Here is a 20,924-nt window from a genome sequence, read left to right on the forward strand (position 1 = left end):
AGGGAAGCAAGAAAAATATACAGAAAATCTCCCTGGACTGTGGTAGCAATGAGAAAAGATTTACAATGCTGGTTTTGGTCAGCAAAGTTGGAAATTGCTTTGAGAAAGGAGAGAATTCAAAAGCACTTCTGAAGTTATCAAAGTGATTAGCAGAACACTAGTGGAAATGTAATAAAGTTAGGAGAGAGGGAAAATGAACAGAAAAAAAAATGTATACAAGGAATGGTTACTTTATTGTGGTCCTAACTGCCTCTGGGCAGGGGGGAAAGTAGATTAGAGGAGAGCCATTTATAATGTTCTTTCATTCTTAAAAAATGAAAAGAAATGAATCATTACCAGGTAATGATTCTGATAAGTAGGGGTATATGTTATATTATTCAGTATACCTTCCTAAAAGGAAGAAATTTATTTATGGAAAGAATATTTTTAAGTAGCAAAACCAGTTAAAAGCAGCAGCATCCCTCATGTTGGATATTATTTTTAATTCTGCAAATTCATGTTTATTTATTGAAAGCATGTAGTTGATTTGACAGAGTACTTTTTTGTTTAATACAATGGTTCACTTTTCTTTTTGCTTTGAAAAAACTTATCACAGCAAAAAACTACTTGAAGATCCCAATAAATTATGGATACCGAACCACTAAATGAGAACAGAATCTTTAAAAAAAAAAACCTACATTTCAAAAATGAACTGGAATAAAAAGCTAGGACAAAAATCATTCCAGAAAAGAACAAATATGTACCAAAGCTATTACACTAAATATGGTGTGTGACTCTATAGACTACCTAAGGGAGAAACGGCAGTAGAGTTTTAACTTTCAATGTTGCAACAATTTTAAACCATACAACAAAATGAATATAAGACCCTAGAATTTTAGGGTGGATAGAACCTTAATAATTTAGTACAACCCATTTTCCAAAATTTCTTGGTATTGAGACCACTAATTTAAAGTTGAAAGAATTTTATCTCAATATGAATGACCAGCTTCCACCCTAACATATTATAAAAACAAAGTAAAGCACACAGAGATTTTTACATAACAAGCATGTAATTTTCAAATTTTAAGTGAAAACTGAGGTCTACAAATGAATCCCAATGCCAACTTTCATGATACCTCAATTCTCAGCTTAGCTATATATAGTTTTCTTCGTACTTGTAGTGTAAGGAACTTTTAGCACAAGAATGTAACGGCTAATTCACAGGGAATGTTAGCTATAAAGATAACTAGCAATTTTTAAAAAAGCATTTCCATTTCCAGTTCCCTCCAATGTTTTTCTCATTACATGAAAGTCACTATTTAACACAAAAAGACTGACAAGCCTGTTGAGTGGAAGAACCTGGATTCCTAAATGTCAACAGAAATATTCTCCCAGTTCTTCCAGATCTAAAACTTAAAATCTAATAATTCCTTCTCACTCTTAGGGAGGAAAGAACATGGACCACAGAATCAGAAAATCATGAGTGAAATGTTTGCTCCACAGTTTACTGTCTTGTGATTATAGACTTTATTCCTAAGGAATAAAACCAAATTTGCAAGGCAGTCATGACAATTAAGATAACAGTGGATGGCATTCACTAAGTATTCAGTAAACATTCATTTCTTCCCCCGGGTCATTTTCCTTTATCCAGAGTCTTCCTTTTTTCCCTCTATCCACTCCCATAATTATTCTTTCAAAGACTCTTGGCGATGTTTTCCCAACCTCTTTGCTACTAACCAGTCCAAGCATCCACCACTAAACATGCAGACTACAGCAGTCAATACTCGTCCCACAACAGAAGCCAGTCACAAATGGCCACAAGTTGCATAACTCCACTTTTATGAAATAGCCAAATAGGCAAATCCACAAGGATAGAAAGTAAATTAGTGGTTGCCAAGGGTTGAGGGTGACGAGAATGGAGTTTCTGCAAATGGGTATGAAGTTTCTTTTGGGGGTGATAAAAACGTTCTAAAATTGACTGTGGAGATGGTTGCACAACCTGGTGATATACTACAAATCACTCAATTATACACTTAAAAGGGTAAATTTTATGGTATGTGAATTATATTTCAATAGAGCTGTTGAAAACAAAATAAAATAAAATAAAATACTAGACTCAGATTAATACTGCATAAATTTAACTTTTATCAGTCTTCTGCTTAATGATCTACACAATCAACTGCCCATCAAATCATTCCAAACAATTGTGTCCCATTTAAACTCCTTCTGAAATAAGGCAGGATAATAAATAAATAAAATACTTGCTGTCCCAAAGCTCCCAATAGGAATACCTCAATTCCCAGTATGGCCATCTCCTAACTGATCCCTCCCTCAAATATTTTGAAACTCCTTCCTGACTTCCCTTCATCAATAAAATATTTGCTGGGCATTACTAAATACTATGCATGAGGCCATAACTTGGAGACCGAACAAAAGACATCCTGCCATCATAAAGCTTTCAAGTTAGCTTACACATCTTACCCTGACAAAGTCTTCCTATCCTTCCATCTATCATATCCTATTTACACTTTTCCAAGGATCTGATCAAATTCATAAACCAACCTCCGAATACTACAGCCCTTGTTAACCTCCCCAAACAAGTAAATACTAAAATGCCATCCTTACTAATGAGAACCTACTCTTTTAGCACAGGGAACTCTACTCAGTGCTCTGTGGTGACCTAAATGGGACGGAAATCCAAAAAAGAGGGGATATATGTATAGGCGATTCATTTTGCTGTACAGTAGAAACTGACACAACATTGTTAAACAACTATACACCAATAAAAATTCATTTAAAAAAAATGTTGGCAATGCCTACATAACCAGAAAAAAAAAAACTATTTCAGTCCTGGTTTGTGCAGCAGGTCACATTACTGGTATTTATAATCACCTTCTTTCAACACCCTTGTCCTCACCCAACACTCAGCTCTTCATGGTTCTCTGCCTGAGGAGATGACTCAACATTCATTCTGGAATGCTTTGACCATTAGATGTTCTGCCTCAATTAGGTTATTATAATTGTCCATTGACTTTTCTCCCCAGCTTTACTGACAAATAAAATTGTAAGATATTTTAATAAATAAATAAAATAAAACGCCATCCTTAATTATTTCACATACATTAGTTTCATCTCTGTAACTTAACTGTAAGCTTCAAGTATAGAACCATGCCATAGCTTTCTGTACATATCAAAGCGTTCAGCATAGAACTGAAAACACTAATAGTGAAATAAGTAATTAATTACTTTCAACACCCTTAATAATAACTAGAGTCACCATTATTTACTGTATGCCAATTATTTTGCTATGCACTTTACATTAGCCCTAATATTTATCATTACCTTGGATGTTCTATCTCTTATTACATATTGGGAAACTGCAACTCAGAGAAGAAACCACTTCAGAGAAATAGCAAAGCTAGATTTGAACTTAAGTCCCAGTCAATGCTGGTTTGTACTGTCTCCCTAAAGCATGAGAGATTACATACACAATAAAACCAGAGAAAGAACTAACAGTATATTTTTATCATGCTACCTATGTGATCTCTGGCAAGTAATTTACACTCTATGTCACAGTTTCATCTGTAAAAGAGAATAACAGTAACTATCTCATAGGGTGAGGTATAAAATGAATTAATATATGTAATGCAATCAAATGAACTGTGTATGGCACATAGTATGCACTATGACTGTCGGCTATTATTTTTTTATCATCATAAATCACCATAAAGAAGTCATCAAATATACTTCCTACTCTTCATAAACCTGGTTTATAACAGATTGTGGCTTCATACTACCTACAACATGAACAAAGTTAGTATAGAATTCAAGGCTTTCCAGGCTTCCATAATCCAGCTCCAACATCTTTCTACTTTAATTCAACCCAAGAAGCACTTACTGAGCACCTTCCATATATCAGACTCTTTCACTATTTCCCTGTATCATATCAAACATTTCACTACTTCTCTGTACCATCTCAAACATTACTACTTCCTTGTACTATATCTAACCTAACATACCCAAATTCTACCTTTACACTTCCCACGTCACTATTTCCTCCCACTGTTCTCTCACCTGGTACACTAGTCTTATTTCTGCCTATCAATATTTTACTTATCCTTAAAGGCCTACTTCAATTATTATCTCTATCAGGAAATTTTTTTTTCATGTTCCCTAGAAAATGTAAATTTTCCTTCACCTATGATTCCAAAAAATTTCATTTTATACCTACCAGAGCATTTACCATACTGTCATAATCATTTGTGTACATGTGAGCTTCCTAAAGGCAAGCAGCATTTCCTATTCATCTTTATGTTCCCCACAATGAAAGTCCTGCAAAAGTATTTATTCATTTGCATAGATGATGCTTACTATTCACTGAAGACCAATTTCTCCAACTATAAACAAATGAAATGCATAAGCTATTTCCTCCTTTCCAAGTTTTATATATATGTGTGTACATACACACATATATACACATCCCATTATTTCTTGGGGAAAAAAAAAAGTGTAGCTCAAATTCTTTAAATTATAATCCTGGTTTACAATTTCAAAAAAAAAAAAAAAAAAAAAAATGGGCTTCCCTGGTGGCGCAGTGGTTAAGAATCTGCCTGCCAATGCAGGGGATACGGGTTCGAGCCCTGGTCCAGGAAGATCCCACATGCCACGGAGCAACTAAGCCCGTGTGCCACAATTACTGAGCCTGCGCTCTAGACCCCATGAGCCATAACTACTGAAGCCCGCGTGCCACAACTACTGAAGGCCGCGCGCCTAGAGCCCGTGCTCCGCAATGAGAGGCCACCGCAATGAGAAGCCCATGCACCGCAACGAAGAGTAGCCCCCCCCTCGCTGCAACTAGAGAAAGCCCGTGTGCAGCAATGAAGACCCAATGCAGCCAAAAATAAAATAAATAAAATAAAAATAAATTTTTTTAAAAAATTAAAGAAATAGCCTGTCATTATCAAATAGGTCCTGTTTTCCAAAATACTCCAAAATGCCAAATTGCTAGAATATTATACCTCTGTTCTAAAATCCCATACTATTCACACCATCATCCATTATTCTTAAAAAACAAAAACAAAAACAAAAACTGCTTTTTCAACACGTTTAGGCTGAATTTTTTGGAAAAAGTTTTAATTCAAATTGCTAGTCAGTAATGGATCATGCAGTTATCAAGATGAAATAATAAGGAATTTAAGGCAACATAAATAAAAATGGGCAACTGACTTCTCCATACTCATCTTTTCCCCTACAGTGAACACCAGAATTGAATCACCATTCCTATCCTGAGGGACCCTCAGGAGGCAAAACCCCACATCACTTAATAGAAGGAGGAAACTGATGCTGACCCATCCCACTCCTGTCAGCTTCTATATATCACATGATCTATGTCTAGCCAATCTGAGCCTAGGTCAGAATTTTCAATCTTGACTGACTAACCAAAAGATGAAGAAATGGTTTAGACTTCGTATTGCTAGTGTCTAGTTGCAGCATTCTGCAGACTTCCTGCAGCATGACTGGTAGTAGACTCTTGATACCTGACCTTCCTTTTTCTCTGCTTTTCTGGACCTGGTTCTTCAGCCTTCTCAAGAATTTTGTGATCTACATCATATCCCTTCAATAATCCCTTTTTTTGCTTATGTTAGCTAAAGTTATTTTGTTGTTTGCAGCTAATTTCTCACTGATATAACCACAAGTCACATCTCTCATTCCTACTTCTCAAGAGTTTGCTCTCAATTTTAAATCCTGTTTCATTTTATTAAAAAAATCAAAGTTTCGTTTCTAAAATAACTTTCCTGACAGTAAGGCAACTTAAACAAGCAAGGCACATCCCTTTGAAAGGCATTATGGAAGCAATAAAATTCTCAACTAGTCTTTTATACAAATAACAAATTCATCAAGAAAAGGTAGGAAAAAAAGCCCCCCCCCCCGAAGTCTCTTTCTTTTGCTGTTACCTCTACCTTTTTTGATCATTATAAAAGTTTTAAAAGAAATACCTTCAAACAGGAAACATATAAGCTCTTACGTGTGCTTTTTCAATAAAATGTATCCAAATTCATCATATCAATTTGAGATCATGGAACTCAATATATCCATGGTTAAATTTATTCTCGTTTAGAAAAAAAATCTACTTTCTAATAGCCATGTGTTTCTTTTAATCTATATATTCATTATTTGCAGAGTCAAATGTCAAACGTGTACTAAGTCCTCTGAGTCTAACATAAAAATTATTTTTTATAGTCCTATATTCTTAAGTTATTTTTATTCATAGGTTCAACTGTTTCATCTCTACGTTTTATGCAATCATTAGTGAGGAATGACTTTTTTAATGCATCGATTATTTATTTTCAAATTTCAGCTTAACGAATATGTACACCTTCATTTTAAAGTTGTATGTAATTAAACATCATTTCCTTAATTAAGCTGTCCTGAATTAACCAGCAATGGTCAGTTTTACCATGCTAGACACAATATATGTCTTTATAATATTCAAAGGACTAAATAAATAATTCTATGTCATTTAACTTACATGTGTTTCAGGTTAATAAAATCAAAGAATTGGTCACAAAGACCTCCCTATATAGTTCATATTTGTTAAAAATTAACAGTTCTAAAAGTAGAAATTTATTTTTCTAAATATGTAGCTTAAAATTTGAACACTCTTCAAAAACTGGATTTAATAATTTAACCAGCCTTATTGAATAATATCTCAAGTTGGGGTAATATAGTAGTGGGCCCTGGAGTCAGACTGCCTCAGGGCTCAATTTCTATATCTACTACTTAACTATTTACATAAGCAAGTTACTTATGCTCACCATACCTCACTTTCCTCATCTTTAAAATGGTAATTATACAACAGTACATACCCACTTCTCAGGGTTTCTGAAACTGTTAAAAACTTAAAAGGCCTTGAAATGGCTGATTTGTATACATTCCATGTAATAAGTCTTTAAATAACTGAAATCCAAAACCTAAAATAAATATATCTAAGATTTAAATGCCTAAAGCAATTTTAAAAGCACATTTCTGTGAAAAGATCATCAATTTTATGAAAACGGTCTCGAACGTTATGTTGGAACATAAAATCACAGGTTTTCATCTGTGCCTTATACTGCGCATTTTTATTACAACAGAAACACTAAAGAATTCTGATGCATGTGTTGCACCACATCTCAAACAAGACTACTTTAACTACAAAAAACATACACATTACTTCGACTATTAAGAAGAAATTTCAATTACTATAACTCATAAACATGAACTTCTAAGAAAACCTAAAAGAATTCAAGAATGCTGTCAACTGACACCTAAAAAACACACTCCTGAAAGACATTTCTCAACTCTGGACCTCTGTTTAATTTGTAAATAAAGAGTGGATTAAATTACTTCTCAAATTTTTTTTTTCAGCTCCATTAATTCTGTGTGAGTAATTAGGCACTTCTCTTAATTCACTAAAGTGTAAGTGTCACAAATACACATTAAACACTATTTTTAATAGCCTCAAAGTAACTGAATTTTTTAAATGCTTATAAGCAGAAGAAAAGCACACTGTATTTTAATTATACTAAACTCTAAAACTTTAAGCAAACACTTGGGTTTTATCATAGACCAATACTAAAAACATAGTTTACATTTTTACAGTTTCCAACCCAACCCTAAACTGTAAGGTATTTTGCATCCCAGTTCCCCTTTTTAAGACTTTTACTCTCCCTGTAGCAACCCCTCATTCACACTAAACCCTGTAACTGAAAAAGTGTTAAAGACATCCTTCGCAAGAGTATGGCATTTTCACAAAGGGCAAGAAGCCTTAAAGGAGAATGTTTAAAGATGGAATGTTCAGCATCAGAAGAGATGAAGGAAATAGTCTTTGAGGTATGGGTTAGGGGTAGGGAGGAGAGGAGGAGTAGAAGGGAAAAAGAATATATGTGACCACACAAATTCAAGGCTGTTCCTTTACTGGTTGCAAGGAGTATGTAAGAATGACTTGTGTTTAAATGAACAGCTTGGAAAGGTTTTGAAAAAAATTTTGAAAGAAAATCATTAAAATTCCACAATGCAGTCCTTTGGAAAAATTAAGATACTATTTGTCTTTCTGTTCTGGTGTTAATCAGTTATGCAGGTACCTTTTATATATTTTATGATATAAAGGCCCACATAAAGATATAAAACAAGCAACACAAAAAACAGTATTAATCAGTATCCTATTTTGAATAACCAAATTTAAAATATTTATCCAATAACATCACCTTATCTTGCATCATTACTTAATAATTCATGAATTTATAAGTGCTTGGTAAGCTATAAAGCATGTTAATGTAGTGATATTATTTTGCGCTTACCTCCTTAAGCTAGTGGCTATCACAGATCCATAGTGTCATAAAAGAGGCTACAAGTTCCAAAAGAATTGCAGGTGAGCATTCAAATGCTTTTATTACAGGGGAATTTTGTTTCAGAAAACATACTGCCTAAAGGTGCATTTGAACCACCCCAGACTTCTGCTCCTAGTCCAAGCATTTCACTGTTTCCACATGGGAGGAGGGGGAGCCCTGTGGACAAGGAGGAACACTGTGGAGGAAAATTTAGCCCTACCTTGAGCTAAACTCTCCTAAGGACTTTGCCTCCTACAAAGTGGGATGAAATCACTCACCACTTCAAGCCACAGTGCTCACTCATTCTTCTCTTTGGCTCAAGAAGCCAGATCACATAACCAAGATTTTTTAAGGAAGATTAATATTCAGTCTTTTTGTTCTCTCTGTAAATTGTAATTTTATTAGCTTCAATTTAAAAATTATAATGATTATTGTCAGATCCCCACCTTCATTTCTGAAGCTCCTATATTTTTAACTTCCCCTAGAACATTTCCAATTATGGATCATTAATCCAAATTCCAATCTTACTCAGCTTCTTAAAACCAACTCCTTATTGTCCCACTCAAACTCAGAATCGGAAATCTTCATTGATTCCTATTTACGATACACTAGAAACAACTGCCAAGTCCTAGCTATACCTTTATCTCTCAAATCAGCAAAAACATTTTGACTGAGCAAAGAACTGTGGTAGACAAAGCCCACAGGAAATAAGAAAATAAGCATAAGACAATGTGTTCCTTTCCTTAAGGACTTTTCAATTCAATAAAAAAGGGAGCTAACTGATAACAGTAATAATTACATTGTGCTGAGCTCTTACTATGTACCAAGCACTGTGCTGAACCATCTTCATGCACTATCTCAAAAAAACAAAAACCCCGTAAGATAGATCCTATGATCTCCAAATTACAAAATTACCTGTAGAGTTTGCAGTGTACAAGGTCACACAGCTAGTAAATGGTAGAGTTTGAACTCAAAAACAGCTAACTACAAAGCCCTTGCTAACCCTAAATAAGCCATACAAAACAATATAATTGCCAGAAGAAAGGTACAAACAAAAGAAGGGATCTTTCCCAAATTTATCTCTTCTGCTCCATTCCCACTGCCAACACCCTATTTCAGAATTCCTGCATAACAGGGGCTGAGAGGACTGCTTAAAACTCATCTAAGAAGGACCTCCCTGGTGGCGCAGTGGTTAGGAATCTGCCTGGCACAGCTTCCCTGGTGGCGCAATGGTCAGGAGCACGCTGGCCAACATGGGGGACGAGGGTTCCAGCCCTGGTCCGGAGGGATCCCACATGCTGCAGGGCAGGTGGGCCAGTGTGCCACAGCTGCTGAGCCTGCACTCTGGAGCCTGCGAGCCACAACTGCTGAGCCTGCGTGCCATGGCTGCTGAGGCCAGCACGCCTGGAGCCGGTGCTCCACAAGGGGAGAGGCCGCCACAGTGAGAGGCCCTTGCACGGCTGCAAGGAGCAGCCCCTGGCTCGCCACAGCTAGGGAGGGCCCACGCGCAGCAGCGAAGACCCAAAGCAGCCAAAAATAATAAGTAAATAAAATAAATAAATAAATTTTAAAAAGAATCCGCCTGCCAATGCAGAGGACATGGGTTTGAACTCTGGTCCAGGAGGATCCCACATGCTGCGGAGCAACTAAGCCTACGCACCGCAACTACTGAGCCTGAGCCCTGGAGCCTGCGAGCCACAACTACTGAAGCCCGTGCGCCTAGAGCCCGTGCTCCGCAACAAGAGAAGCCACTGCACCACAATGAAGAGTAGCCCCCGCTCGCCGCAACTAGAGAAAACCAGTGCGCAGCAACGAAGACCCAATGCAGCCAAAAATAAATAAAATTGTTTTTAAAAAGAATAAAGAGTTAAGCTCACTAATACAAATAAAGCAACGTGCATAGGTCTGAAAAGAAGTGCCCATGGTGTAACAGAAAGAACACGGGGCTTAAATGCAAAAAAAAAAAAAAAACCCTTAAATACAAATAGCAACTCTCACAACCCACCTACATGACATTAAAAGAGTAATTTAAATTCTCTGATCCTATTTTCTCACTTGTAATATGAGGTAAAAATAGCTGTCACAAGACTAAATAAGTTAAATAAAAAGCCTGACCAGCAGGTCCTCCACTAGTGGGTCTCCCTTCTGTGCTTAAAAGTAAAATTTCCGAACATTTTTACAATAAGGCTGAAAAGTTCATTAGATTCAATATACACCCAATCCAAAGTCAATATTCCAACACAAAATTGGCAGGCAGGAAGAGATTGAAAGGAAAGGAGAAAGATATTTTAGGCAAGACTAAGTAAGAATCTAACTTCTCAACAGGATCAAGTGTGCTATACTTACTGCAAACAGCATGCAACAAAAAGACCCATGACGGAATAAGAGTTTTAATGAACCTTTTTTGGTAACAACCAGATACTGTGAATGTTTCTGCCCTTGCAGACAACTGGAGAAATAGTGTTATTACATATCATGTACACAATTCATGTAAGAAACATGAACTCCCCACTTATATTTTCTGCCACCCGCTCAGCTCTTCCCCACTGCTCTCAAACAACAGCATCCTACCTGTACTAACAGCTAGAATGTGACTGACAGGATGAATAATGTAAGCTCCTCATCCACTGACTCCAACAAAATATTTATCTTTACATTTTAAGATTGCTAAGAAGTTTAACTCAGAGAAATTCCTTAACTCATTCTAGATCTGAATATATCCAAGAGCTCTACAGTAAGGCTATAATAACTCTGCACATAAGGAGTTCCTTTATTTGGCTTGAACGTTGAAGAATTCTGAGGGAAAACATGCAAAAGATAATTTAGGATAATCTTAACTTTACAAGTATTACAACGTTTTTTTAAAAAAAAAGTTTTCCTCACCACTGGTAGCCCGTTTGAGTCTGTACCTTAGTTCTTAAGCAACCAGCTCTATCAATAAGAATCTCTGTCCCAAAATTTTATTCTACATTACCATTCCAATACAGACCGCCCACCAAAAAAGTATGTAGACATGGTATCAATATGAAAGAAGTATTTTTTTCTAAATTCTTTCCAAAAGGAGTTATCTATTTTATGATCTGGGACGGTGATTCTTTATCTTACGTTGAAATAAAAGACTTTTGCTGGAGGATCTCTAATTTTAAATTTAGGGATTAAGCTTCATGTATCGAAACTCTTACAGCTTTTCTAACCTAAGACCACCAAATTTCACAGATGGCCACTTTTTTCAGTCACCGTTTGCCTAACTTATATAATGAAATGGAATGAGCAACTTGATTCCAGTTATAATTTTCCACTTATATTAAGTGGGTAACTGTGATCGATGAATGCATTCTCTAAAGCACAAAGGAACACAAAAATTGTAGGTGCACAATTTGCATCTCCGAACGTAGAGTATTCTGGAACATGAAACTCTCTATTAAGGCCTTATTTAGAGATGCTTATCACAGGTCCAATTTCAATGAGCTATCCTCTAATTGCTAATAAAGTTGAAGGTGTAACTTTCCAGGATTGCATAATGGGCAACAGGAAAGACCAAAATGCCTTCTGAAAACCAAAATAAACGGATCTCTAAAGGTGGAATTTCAGAGACTGACAGATGGTAAAAGGAAGTGAGAAGTATCCTAATCAGTTCCATTTAAATCATGAGTGTCCAGCTAACAACCTCTCCCGGTGAGATTAAACTAATGAAAGAATGTAAGAATAACTGCTATATTAAAACAAAAATATCCTAAGCATAGAGTGAATCCTTGTCCCCCACGCCTCCTGCTCACTCAGTCTGTGTCTTAAATTCAAGGCTGCCCTGTCAGAAAGAGGTCACTTAAGGATAGTTAACCTCAATGAAATACCCAAGACACTAATTCAAAAATAACCAAAACTACTGCGAAAGGGAAAAAAATGAAGTGAGAAAGAGTTAACACCCTACTTAAGATGTTACCATGTTATTTATTAGGGCAACAATTAGCTACACTAATTTTACTGACAAGGCAATGATTACTAAAGCATAGAATATTAATTATGTAGCAATATTTTTCACTTTAACAAAACATACTTGAAAATCCTTTGTTAGTTAGGCTGCCAAATCTAATTTTAAAACTCACCCTACACATAAAACTACTCACCAGCTGGACTAAGAAGGGAGGGGGAAAAAAAATACTGGTTCAGGGAAATGAAATTCGATTAAGAAAAAAGAACTTTAATTAGCTGTCCATCGAAAAACTACATGGAAGTTTCCAGGCTAAACGAGGCTGGTGTTTCCTATATTACTATTGAATTAACATATTAATAAATCGGTTGTTTCCCTATGCACGGCTGGGATTTTAGAAACCGCCACACTTGCATAAAGGTATGAGCATGAAGATTACAGAGAAATGTTAACAGAGAGCAAATAGTGAGGAGCAGACCGTCCTTTAAGTAACAATAGTTTGTTTGCTGAATAGTAGAAAGGGGGGGGGAAGTCTGGCAGTCCACTTCTCACAACAACCCCCCAAACAAAAAATGTGGAGTATTTGGGAAATGAGAGAAGTAATACTATATCAGCAAGGTATACACACGGACAAAAGAAAACACTTCCGATACTGCAACGTAAAGCAGTCACTCTACATTAAAATACAGGCAGTATTTTCTACGTAAGTATAAAGTGTGCTGCAACTCTCTAAAATGCCTATTAACACAAAAGGAACGACCACTTTCACGCCATCCTGTATGTAAGTAAACTACACTACAGACGTATGATAAACAACTCCTTGCAAAGCAAGCACATCCCTTTACAACTCTATCACCTTCCTCGCGCCTTAAGATACCGTCACAGAATGAACTTAATGAACAACTTAAATTAACCCTCCTGGGTGCTTCCTCCCTCTCTCCGTGGAACACAAATACATTTTTTAGGTTCCCATAAACTGACACCCAGCACCAGTCACTCAGCCTATGTGAAAACTGTTTAATTTTGAAAATTCTAGTAAGATGTGTTCAGGTTGGAAACGAAAAACTACCTTATAAGGGTATAAAAGACTGAAAGCAGGAAGCGGCTTTGACAAAACTAAGGAAGTTGCAGCGCGCTTGCTCACTGGGGGACTTTTTCGAGGCAAGAGAAGTAACACATGACATCTTTCCCTCAAATTAAACTGTGACTTGGTTGACCGGTAAGAACGTCGTGGGAGATGTTAAAGACCGGGGGTCGAAAAGCAAGAGGAGGCGGGTGGTCAAATGAAAGTCCCGCTCTAGGTTCCCGTTTTCCGAGTCCGACTCTTCCCCTTCCCCACCCACACCCCGGGCAGAATGTTGTCACAGCAATCTTGCAAAACCTACCAGGAGCGCTTCTCTTTCCTCGCTCCTCTGCCAGGCCAGTCCCCGCGCTCGATGCCCCGCGGTGCCCAAACCCACGGGCAGGAGGCGGCACGGGGGGAAAGGAGGGCCGGGCGCGCCGAGCTCCGCGACCACCCCAACGCGACCGCGGGCCCCGGGGAGGCGACCGTCCCCGCATCTCCGCGGGCGGCGCTGCCCACGGCGGTGGGGGAAGGGCTGGGAGGGGTCGAGTGGAGGAGGCCGCTCCCCGGGGGCTTCTCGGCCCCGCGCACCCGCCCGGTTCCCAGAGGGTGAAGCGCGAGGGACGAGGGAGGCCCTGGCTCCGGGCCCCACCCCTCGCCAGCCGGCGGAGCCAGGGTGGACACAGCCGGCAGCGGCAACTCGCCGCACCGTTCATCTCCCGGCCTCCTGCCGTCCCCGCCATTTTCCTCCCTCCGCCTCAGTTTCCCCACCCCCGCCCATCAGCCCCCTTACCCCGTGCCACAGTCCACCACACAGGCCGGCAGCCGTCCCGCCATCTTCCTCCTCGCCTGCTGCTGCCGCTGCCGCCGTCTGCTCCGTGCCGGTTGGGGCCAGGGATGGGCGGCGAGAGGTAGAGGCTATCTGACCATCCACGGCCAGGCCGCCCTCTCCGTCCGCGGGGGAGCCGGGAAGCCAAAGCAGTAGCGAGCGAGCAGCAGGCTCGGTCAGCGGCTACCACTTCCGCAACCCGGGCGGGCAGGCAGTCCCCGCCCTGCCCCGCCGCGGCCTCCTCCCCCTCTCTCTCCCCTCCTCCTCGCTCCTGCCCCCACCCTACAACTTCTTCCCCTCGCGCCGCCTTTCCCCGGGAAGCCAAGATGGCTGCCGGTGCCGACGCCCCGGCCAGGCCAGGCCCAGGCCGCGAGCGCTCCCCGTTCCGGCTCCGGGAGGGCGGGGCGAGAGAGCATGCGCAGTGAGGTGCGCCTCCGGCCGCCGCTCCGGTCCCGACGGTGAGGAAGTCCACTTCGGATGTTCGTCCAGGTAGGGGCGGGGACGTCGGCCTGAGCCTCCAAGTCTCATTCTGATGCTGGAAGGGGCTGATAGTTTCAGTTACTTCTGTGCTTGGTTGAGGGAAGGTTGGGACCGCCTATCGCCGCCGCGAATATCTTCTCCGGTGCCCCGGGGAAAACGGCCTAATGGAAAACGTTGTCAGCGGCACACATCCTTTTTTTCTAACTTGAGTGGCTGCTTTTCCGCGTGGAAAAGAGCGATATCAGACCGAGGGTGAGCAGTCGGTGGAGGGTTGAACAAAGGCTTGCGCCGTGGCTCCTCTGCCTTTGTGCGTTCTTTTTTTTTTTCAGTTACACTTGTGCGTTGTTACAGCCTCGCGTGTTACAAGCGTTACAACACGGTTTAGATTGAAGGCCCTCCGGAGGGCAGGCCTGTGCCCACGAGGAAGGCAGACCTCCCGAGAATATGGTCTTCGTAACATACTCTACACAAATACACCTTTGATGGCTTTGGACGATGACAAAGATTTCCCTCTGGAGTAGTTTAAGATTCTACTGTTCTACTTTTGCAGGATGAAGCCAAAGATTAAGGACCAAAGATTTTAATTTAAAAAAAAAAAGCTAAAAACTGGAAAGCCTGGAACAGTGGTTTTCAGACTTCTCAAAGCGTGCATGAGAATTACGTGGAAGGCTTGTTAAAGCACAGAATGCTGGGCCGTGAATTCTCTTGATGATTTGGTGTGGAGGGGGCCCTGGTAATGTGCATTTCTACAGAGTTCCCAGGTGATGGGATGGGACCCGCCCGCCCCCCAACCTGGGAAAACTATAAAGTGAATAGCTTTTTTCTCCACCAGGCTTACCTTCTGATAAACCATGTGGATATGCTTATATGTGACTGAAATAGAAATATGTTTGCTCAGAAAGGATGTCTAATTACTCCAGAAGATTTAGACCAGCCCGGGGGATGAGCTATAGGTTTTTCATTCATTGGGCAGATAAGGATTGCTCACCCACTCGATTATGTCAAGGGACTCTGCTGACCCTAAATATTCTATAGGCATAAAATAGATAAGGTCTCTGTGCTGTAGAGTTTACAGTTTAGAGGGGAAACATACAAATTGTGTTAAGAGCAATAGAAGCCAGAAAGCAGGGGGTATGAGAAATGGGGAGGAGGAGTGGGAGAATCGGAGGGAGGTAGAAGGTAGGGGAGGCTTCTCTGACAAAGTGGCATTTAAAAGCTGAGAGTGGAGGATAGTAGGAAATAGAGGAGAGGGTGAGGAGGAAGGGGAGCCTTCCAGGAAGTGGAAACAGCAGGAGTCAAGGCCCTGAGGTGAGAAAGAGCTTGGCTTCTTCCACAAATTGAAAGAAGAGGCAAGTGATCAAAGTGAAGTGAGCCAGGGGAGACGGAATGGGAGATGAAACCTGAGAGAGAAGGAAGAATCAAATGATGCAAGGATTTGTAGACTTCTTTAAGTGTCTTAAAATTTAGCCTGAAAGCTATTTGGAAGCCATCAGAGAGACTTAAGCAAGGAAGTGTTCTGGCTGCTTTGTAGGGAATGGATCCCACAGAGTAAAGAGTGAAGTGAATGGTCATGTATCATACATGATGCTGGCATTCAGGGATAGAAACGTGGGAGGAGTAGCATCCAGATGGGATTGGATACGTGTGAAGGAGACGTACTAAGGGGCGTCACCATCATTACCATCAACTGGTGCCCAGCACATCCCCAGCTACTCATAGAAAAATACATAATCCTCAGGGGAGGCTTTCCCCAGAGGTCGTCTTCCAAGAAGGCAGACAGAAGTGATTCTTCGTTCAGATGCATTGTTTTGTTTTGTTTTTCCCTACATGTAGAAGATGCTACATGGGGATTCCTTGCTCCTTTTTTCACCATCAGGTATTTAAGGTCATTTGGGAGACCAGATGCCTAAAGATTGGCTCTGACACAGGAGGGAGATGTGGCTTGGTTGCAGTAGAGAAAATGGTTGTTTCCAGCATCACAGGTGGTTAAGTCAGGACTAAAGGGATCTTACCTAAGGGGTCCCAAGGACAGAGGTTAGGAACTTGAACTCAGGGAAGTTCTCATGCTCAGGGAAACCCAGAGTGGTAGGTCCTCAAAATGGCTGTCCAAATGCTGGCCTTGGGTGGGTTGTCATGGAAGTAGTTGCATCAGTGTTCAGAAACTAGAATGCTCCCACAGCCCGGGCAGGCAACATTATAAGTGAGGAGGGTATGGCAATGCGGAGAGCCCACCAAAGACAGTAGAAAACTGTTGCTATGTGGGAATGTAGGCCTGGTGTTGCCAAAGCCTCCCTTTATTCAAGAACAGTCAGAAATCGGTATTTTTATCTGTTGGTAACTAAATCTTTGAAGGCTGTATCTGACCTGTAGTCTGTCAGTTTTCAATGTTTGATTTGAGAGGCTGTTTAATGTTTACTTGTGTATTACATTCAAATATGAGGTTGATGTCAGTGCTAGGTGCTGTATCTCATTTCGTAGGCGTGAGGAACCCTGCCACAGTTTCTTTCACGTGGTCAGGACTGTCCTTCGTCTATAAGGCTGTGACAGTTAGAAGCGTTTGGAAGCTTGCAACACTTAACGAGAAGTGTCATTTGTGGAGGTTCCTCATAACATCTACCCAAACGCTTTGCTTGCTCAAGACCCCTTCTACTTCCTGCTTCCTACGTGCCACATTGTCAGCGTCTGTACTTTGGAGACACATCTGGCCAAAGCATTTCTGACCACCCTGTCTGCATATGCACCCCCTGCTTCCTGCCCACCCTTCTCCAAATACAGAGAAGCAGAGGATGTCCAAACTGGAAGCCCTCTTGGAGATGATCTTGTAAGATGTGGAAAGGAAAGCAGTGGTGGATGGGTGGGGTTTGTTTGACCACTCTAAATCCATTACTCCCTGGTAGCATCCTAATTTCCCTTTTAGTTCAGGCCAACCAGGTGCTTTGTTCTTGTTAGTTTCCAAGCCCAGTTCCCAGCCTTTCAAGCATTTGTGCGTCTTACAATATCCTTCCAATAAATCCCCTTTTGCCTAACTTAGCAGCAATCAGTTCCCATTACTTGCATCAAATTTAAGAACCCTAAGTGATACAGAAGCCCAGAAAGTTTAAGTGATTTTCCCAGTATCTTAGACAAACTAGGGAACAGAGTCCAGACCAAACACCCAGTTCTGACCCCTTTTCAGGGCTCTTTAGTTATAATGCCATAAGCATTGTTTAATTTTGACTGATACACTGGTTGCCAGTTACCATGAGATTTCCTAGGTCATTCCTGTGTTTTAAGGCCAATTTAGCACGTGTCTCTGAATCTTAAAATGCCCAAGAAATTCACATGTCACTCAATCACCATTATTTTAAAGTGGGAAACATTATTATTTTTTTAAACATTACTATTTCAGCTTAGGTACTTGCTGCACGGGTGACTATTGCAAGTTGGCAGACCAGTCAAATCTACAGAGAGCAGTGATTAAAGCAGATAGATAAATGGTCAAGATGCCCATGCAGCCTAGTGGTCAGAGGAGATGATGGCTGTGAACTGTGGCTTCTACTTTCTCAAGTTGTGTGATCTTAGATAACTTCGTATGTTGAGAGAACACTGAACTTGGAATCAAGAAACTTGAGTATGAGCTTTTTAAATTTAAATGTAATCTGTTTCTTCATCTATAAAAATGGCAGGAATACCTAACCCACAGGGTTGTTGTAAAGCTTAAATTTTTTAAAAAGCATATTACAAATTATAAAATGATTTTATGAACAGATCGAGAGGAATATGGTTGAATTATAAAGTAATGACTCTGTTACTTATTACTTATACAGAGCTAAACATCCAAAAGTTAGTCCTCCTTTTCACAGAATTTCTTTTGGGGCCTGTGTGCTTACTCTTTTAAAGTTATCATCATGCAAAATATTTTTGGAAGGTTTCCTTCAAACTTGCCTTCAGAGCCGTTACACATTCCTTTCAATATCTTCATTGGTAACAAAGCTTGGCCCTTTGTGGGTAGGTTTGATTTTTAGAATTGGCCCAAAATTATTTTTTCAGAGCCAAGTCTAATGCATAAAATGGCCAATCAGCTAGGGCTATGGTGGTTGTTTTTTTTTTTACATTAATTTATTTGTTTGTTTTTCTTTTTGGCTGCATTGGGTCTTTGTTGCTGTGCACTGGCTTTCTCTAGTTGCGGCGAGCGGGGGTTACTCTTGGTTGCGGTGCACAGGCTTCTCATTGTGGTGGCTTCTCTTGTGGAGCATGGGCTCCAGGTGCATGGGCTTCAGTAGTTGTGGCTAGTGGGCTCTAGAGCGCAGGCTCAGTAGTTGTGGCTCGCAGGCTCTAGAACGCAGGCTCAGTCGTTGTGGTGCACAGGCTCAGTTGCTCCGCGGCATGTGGGATCATCCCAGACCAGGGAATGAACCCGTGTCCCCTGCCTTGGCAGGCGGATTCTTAACCACTGTGCCACCAGGGAAGCTCAGGGCTATAGTTTTTGATCAAAAGTTTTGTGTGGGGGCTTCCCTGGTGTTCCCTGCAGGGGACGCGGGTTTGAGCCCTGGTCTGGGAAGATCCCACGTGCCGCGGAGCAACTAAGCCCGTGAGCCACAACTACTGAGCCTGCGCGTCTGGAGCCTGTGCTCCGCAACAAGAGAGGCCGCGATAGTGAGAGGCCCGCACACCGCGATGAAGAGAGGCCCCCGCTTGCCACAACTAGAGAAAGCCCTCGCACAGAAACGAAGACCCAACACAGCCATAAATAAATAATAACTAAATTAATTTTTTTTAAAAAAGAAGTTTTGTGTGACTATAAAGTATTAAAATTGGGTTTTGAGATGACTTCCTGACCATGTTTCTAAAAAGTAGTTCTAGAAGGATTTTATTCAATGGTCACATCCCTGGGATAAAAATATTATACTCATGGGGACGTCCCTGGTGGTCCAGTGGCTGAGACTTTGCGCTTCCACTGCAGGGGGCATGGGTTGGATCCCTGGTCAGGGAACTAGGATCCCACATGCCTTGCTGCGTGGCCAAAAAAAAACAAAAACAAAACAAATTAGACTCATTATATGTTTAATTTCAATTCAACGTGTATTTCATATAATGATGATATCTGTACAGTGTTTGAAATGAGGTGAGGGTCTGTAGGATATCACCCTAGTCCCCACCCCACCACCTGCAAATGATGAATAGTTTATTTAAAATATAACTCTCAATGTGAAAGAAAATAAAAGTCAGACTCCCCACACACACATACCATATTACATATAAAAACAAAGTCCAGATGGACTACAAGTCCTCAGTGTAGAATAAAATCCAAACTCCTCATTGGCCTGCTAAGCCTGCCAGTACCTGCCTCCCTCTCCAGCATGTCTCCTCAACCTGAGGCACTAGCCACATCAGCCTTCCTGCCCTTCACACATCCCAAGGCCATTCTCACCTGCATCTTCTCCCTCGACTTCTCCCCAGAACAGTAGTTATTCCTGAATCAGTTTGAATCCCATCTCCTCAGAGAAGCTTTTCCTGGCCACTCAGTCTGGAATAGCCCGCCTCACTCTACCATGTCACCATGTTTTAATTCTCTGGTGAAATGCCTCGCTTTTTTATTGATTCATTGCATTATTGTCCGTCTTTCCTAACTAGAAGGCATCCCCACTAGAATTTGAAGAAGACGTGGCACATAATAAGTGGTCAACAAATAGTTGACTGAATGAGTCGAATAATAAAAACAAAACTATAAGTATAACAAACAATAAATGCTGGAGAGGGTGTGGAGAAAAGGGAACCCTCTTGCACTGTTGGTGGGAATGTAAATTGATACAGCCACTATGGAGAACAGTGTGGAGGTTCCTTAAAAAACTACAAATAGAACTACCATACGACCCAGCAATCCCACTATTGGGCATATACCCTGAGAAAACCATAATTCAAAAAGAGTCATGTACCAAAATGTTCACTGCAGCTCTATTTACAATAGCCAGGACTTGGAAGCAATCTAAGTGTCCATCGACAGATGAATGTATAAAGAAGATGTGGCACATATATACAATGGAATATTACTCAGCCATAAAAAGAAATGAAATTGAGTTATTTGTAGTGAGGTGGATGGACCTAGAGTCTGTCATACAGAGTGAAGTACGTCAGAAAGAGAAAAACAAATACCGTATGCTAACACATATATGTGGAATCTAAAACAAAAAATAGTCATGAAGAACCTAGGGGCAAGACGGGAATAAGATGCAGACCTACTAGAGAATGGACTTGAGGACACGGTGAGGGGGAAGGGTAAGCTGGGACAAAGTGAGA

The 20,924-nt window shown here is 40.6% G+C and overlaps 1 protein-coding gene and 1 long non-coding RNA gene across 4 annotated transcripts in view; one reads left to right on the forward strand and one right to left on the reverse strand.

Moving 5' to 3' along the window:
- ACTR3 (actin related protein 3) overlaps positions 1-14,586 on the reverse strand; it is a 59,039-nt gene extending 44,453 nt beyond the window's left edge. Inside the window, exon 1 of the mRNA XM_059052222.2 lies at positions 14,133-14,586. Coding sequence (XP_058908205.1) covers positions 14,133-14,176 — 44 coding nt within the window. The 5' untranslated portion in view covers positions 14,177-14,586. The remainder of the gene's footprint in view (positions 1-14,132) is intronic.
- LOC136793585 (uncharacterized) overlaps positions 13,896-20,924 on the forward strand; it is a 28,351-nt gene continuing 21,322 nt past the window's right edge. For all 3 annotated transcript variants that reach the window (XR_010839079.1, XR_010839080.1, XR_010839078.1), the window contains exon 1: positions 13,896-14,657. This is a non-coding gene — a long non-coding RNA (uncharacterized lncRNA). The remainder of the gene's footprint in view (positions 14,658-20,924) is intronic.

This window comes from Kogia breviceps, chromosome 2, assembly GCF_026419965.1.
Source record: "Kogia breviceps isolate mKogBre1 chromosome 2, mKogBre1 haplotype 1, whole genome shotgun sequence".
Classification (NCBI taxonomy): Eukaryota; Metazoa; Chordata; class Mammalia; order Artiodactyla; family Physeteridae; genus Kogia; species Kogia breviceps.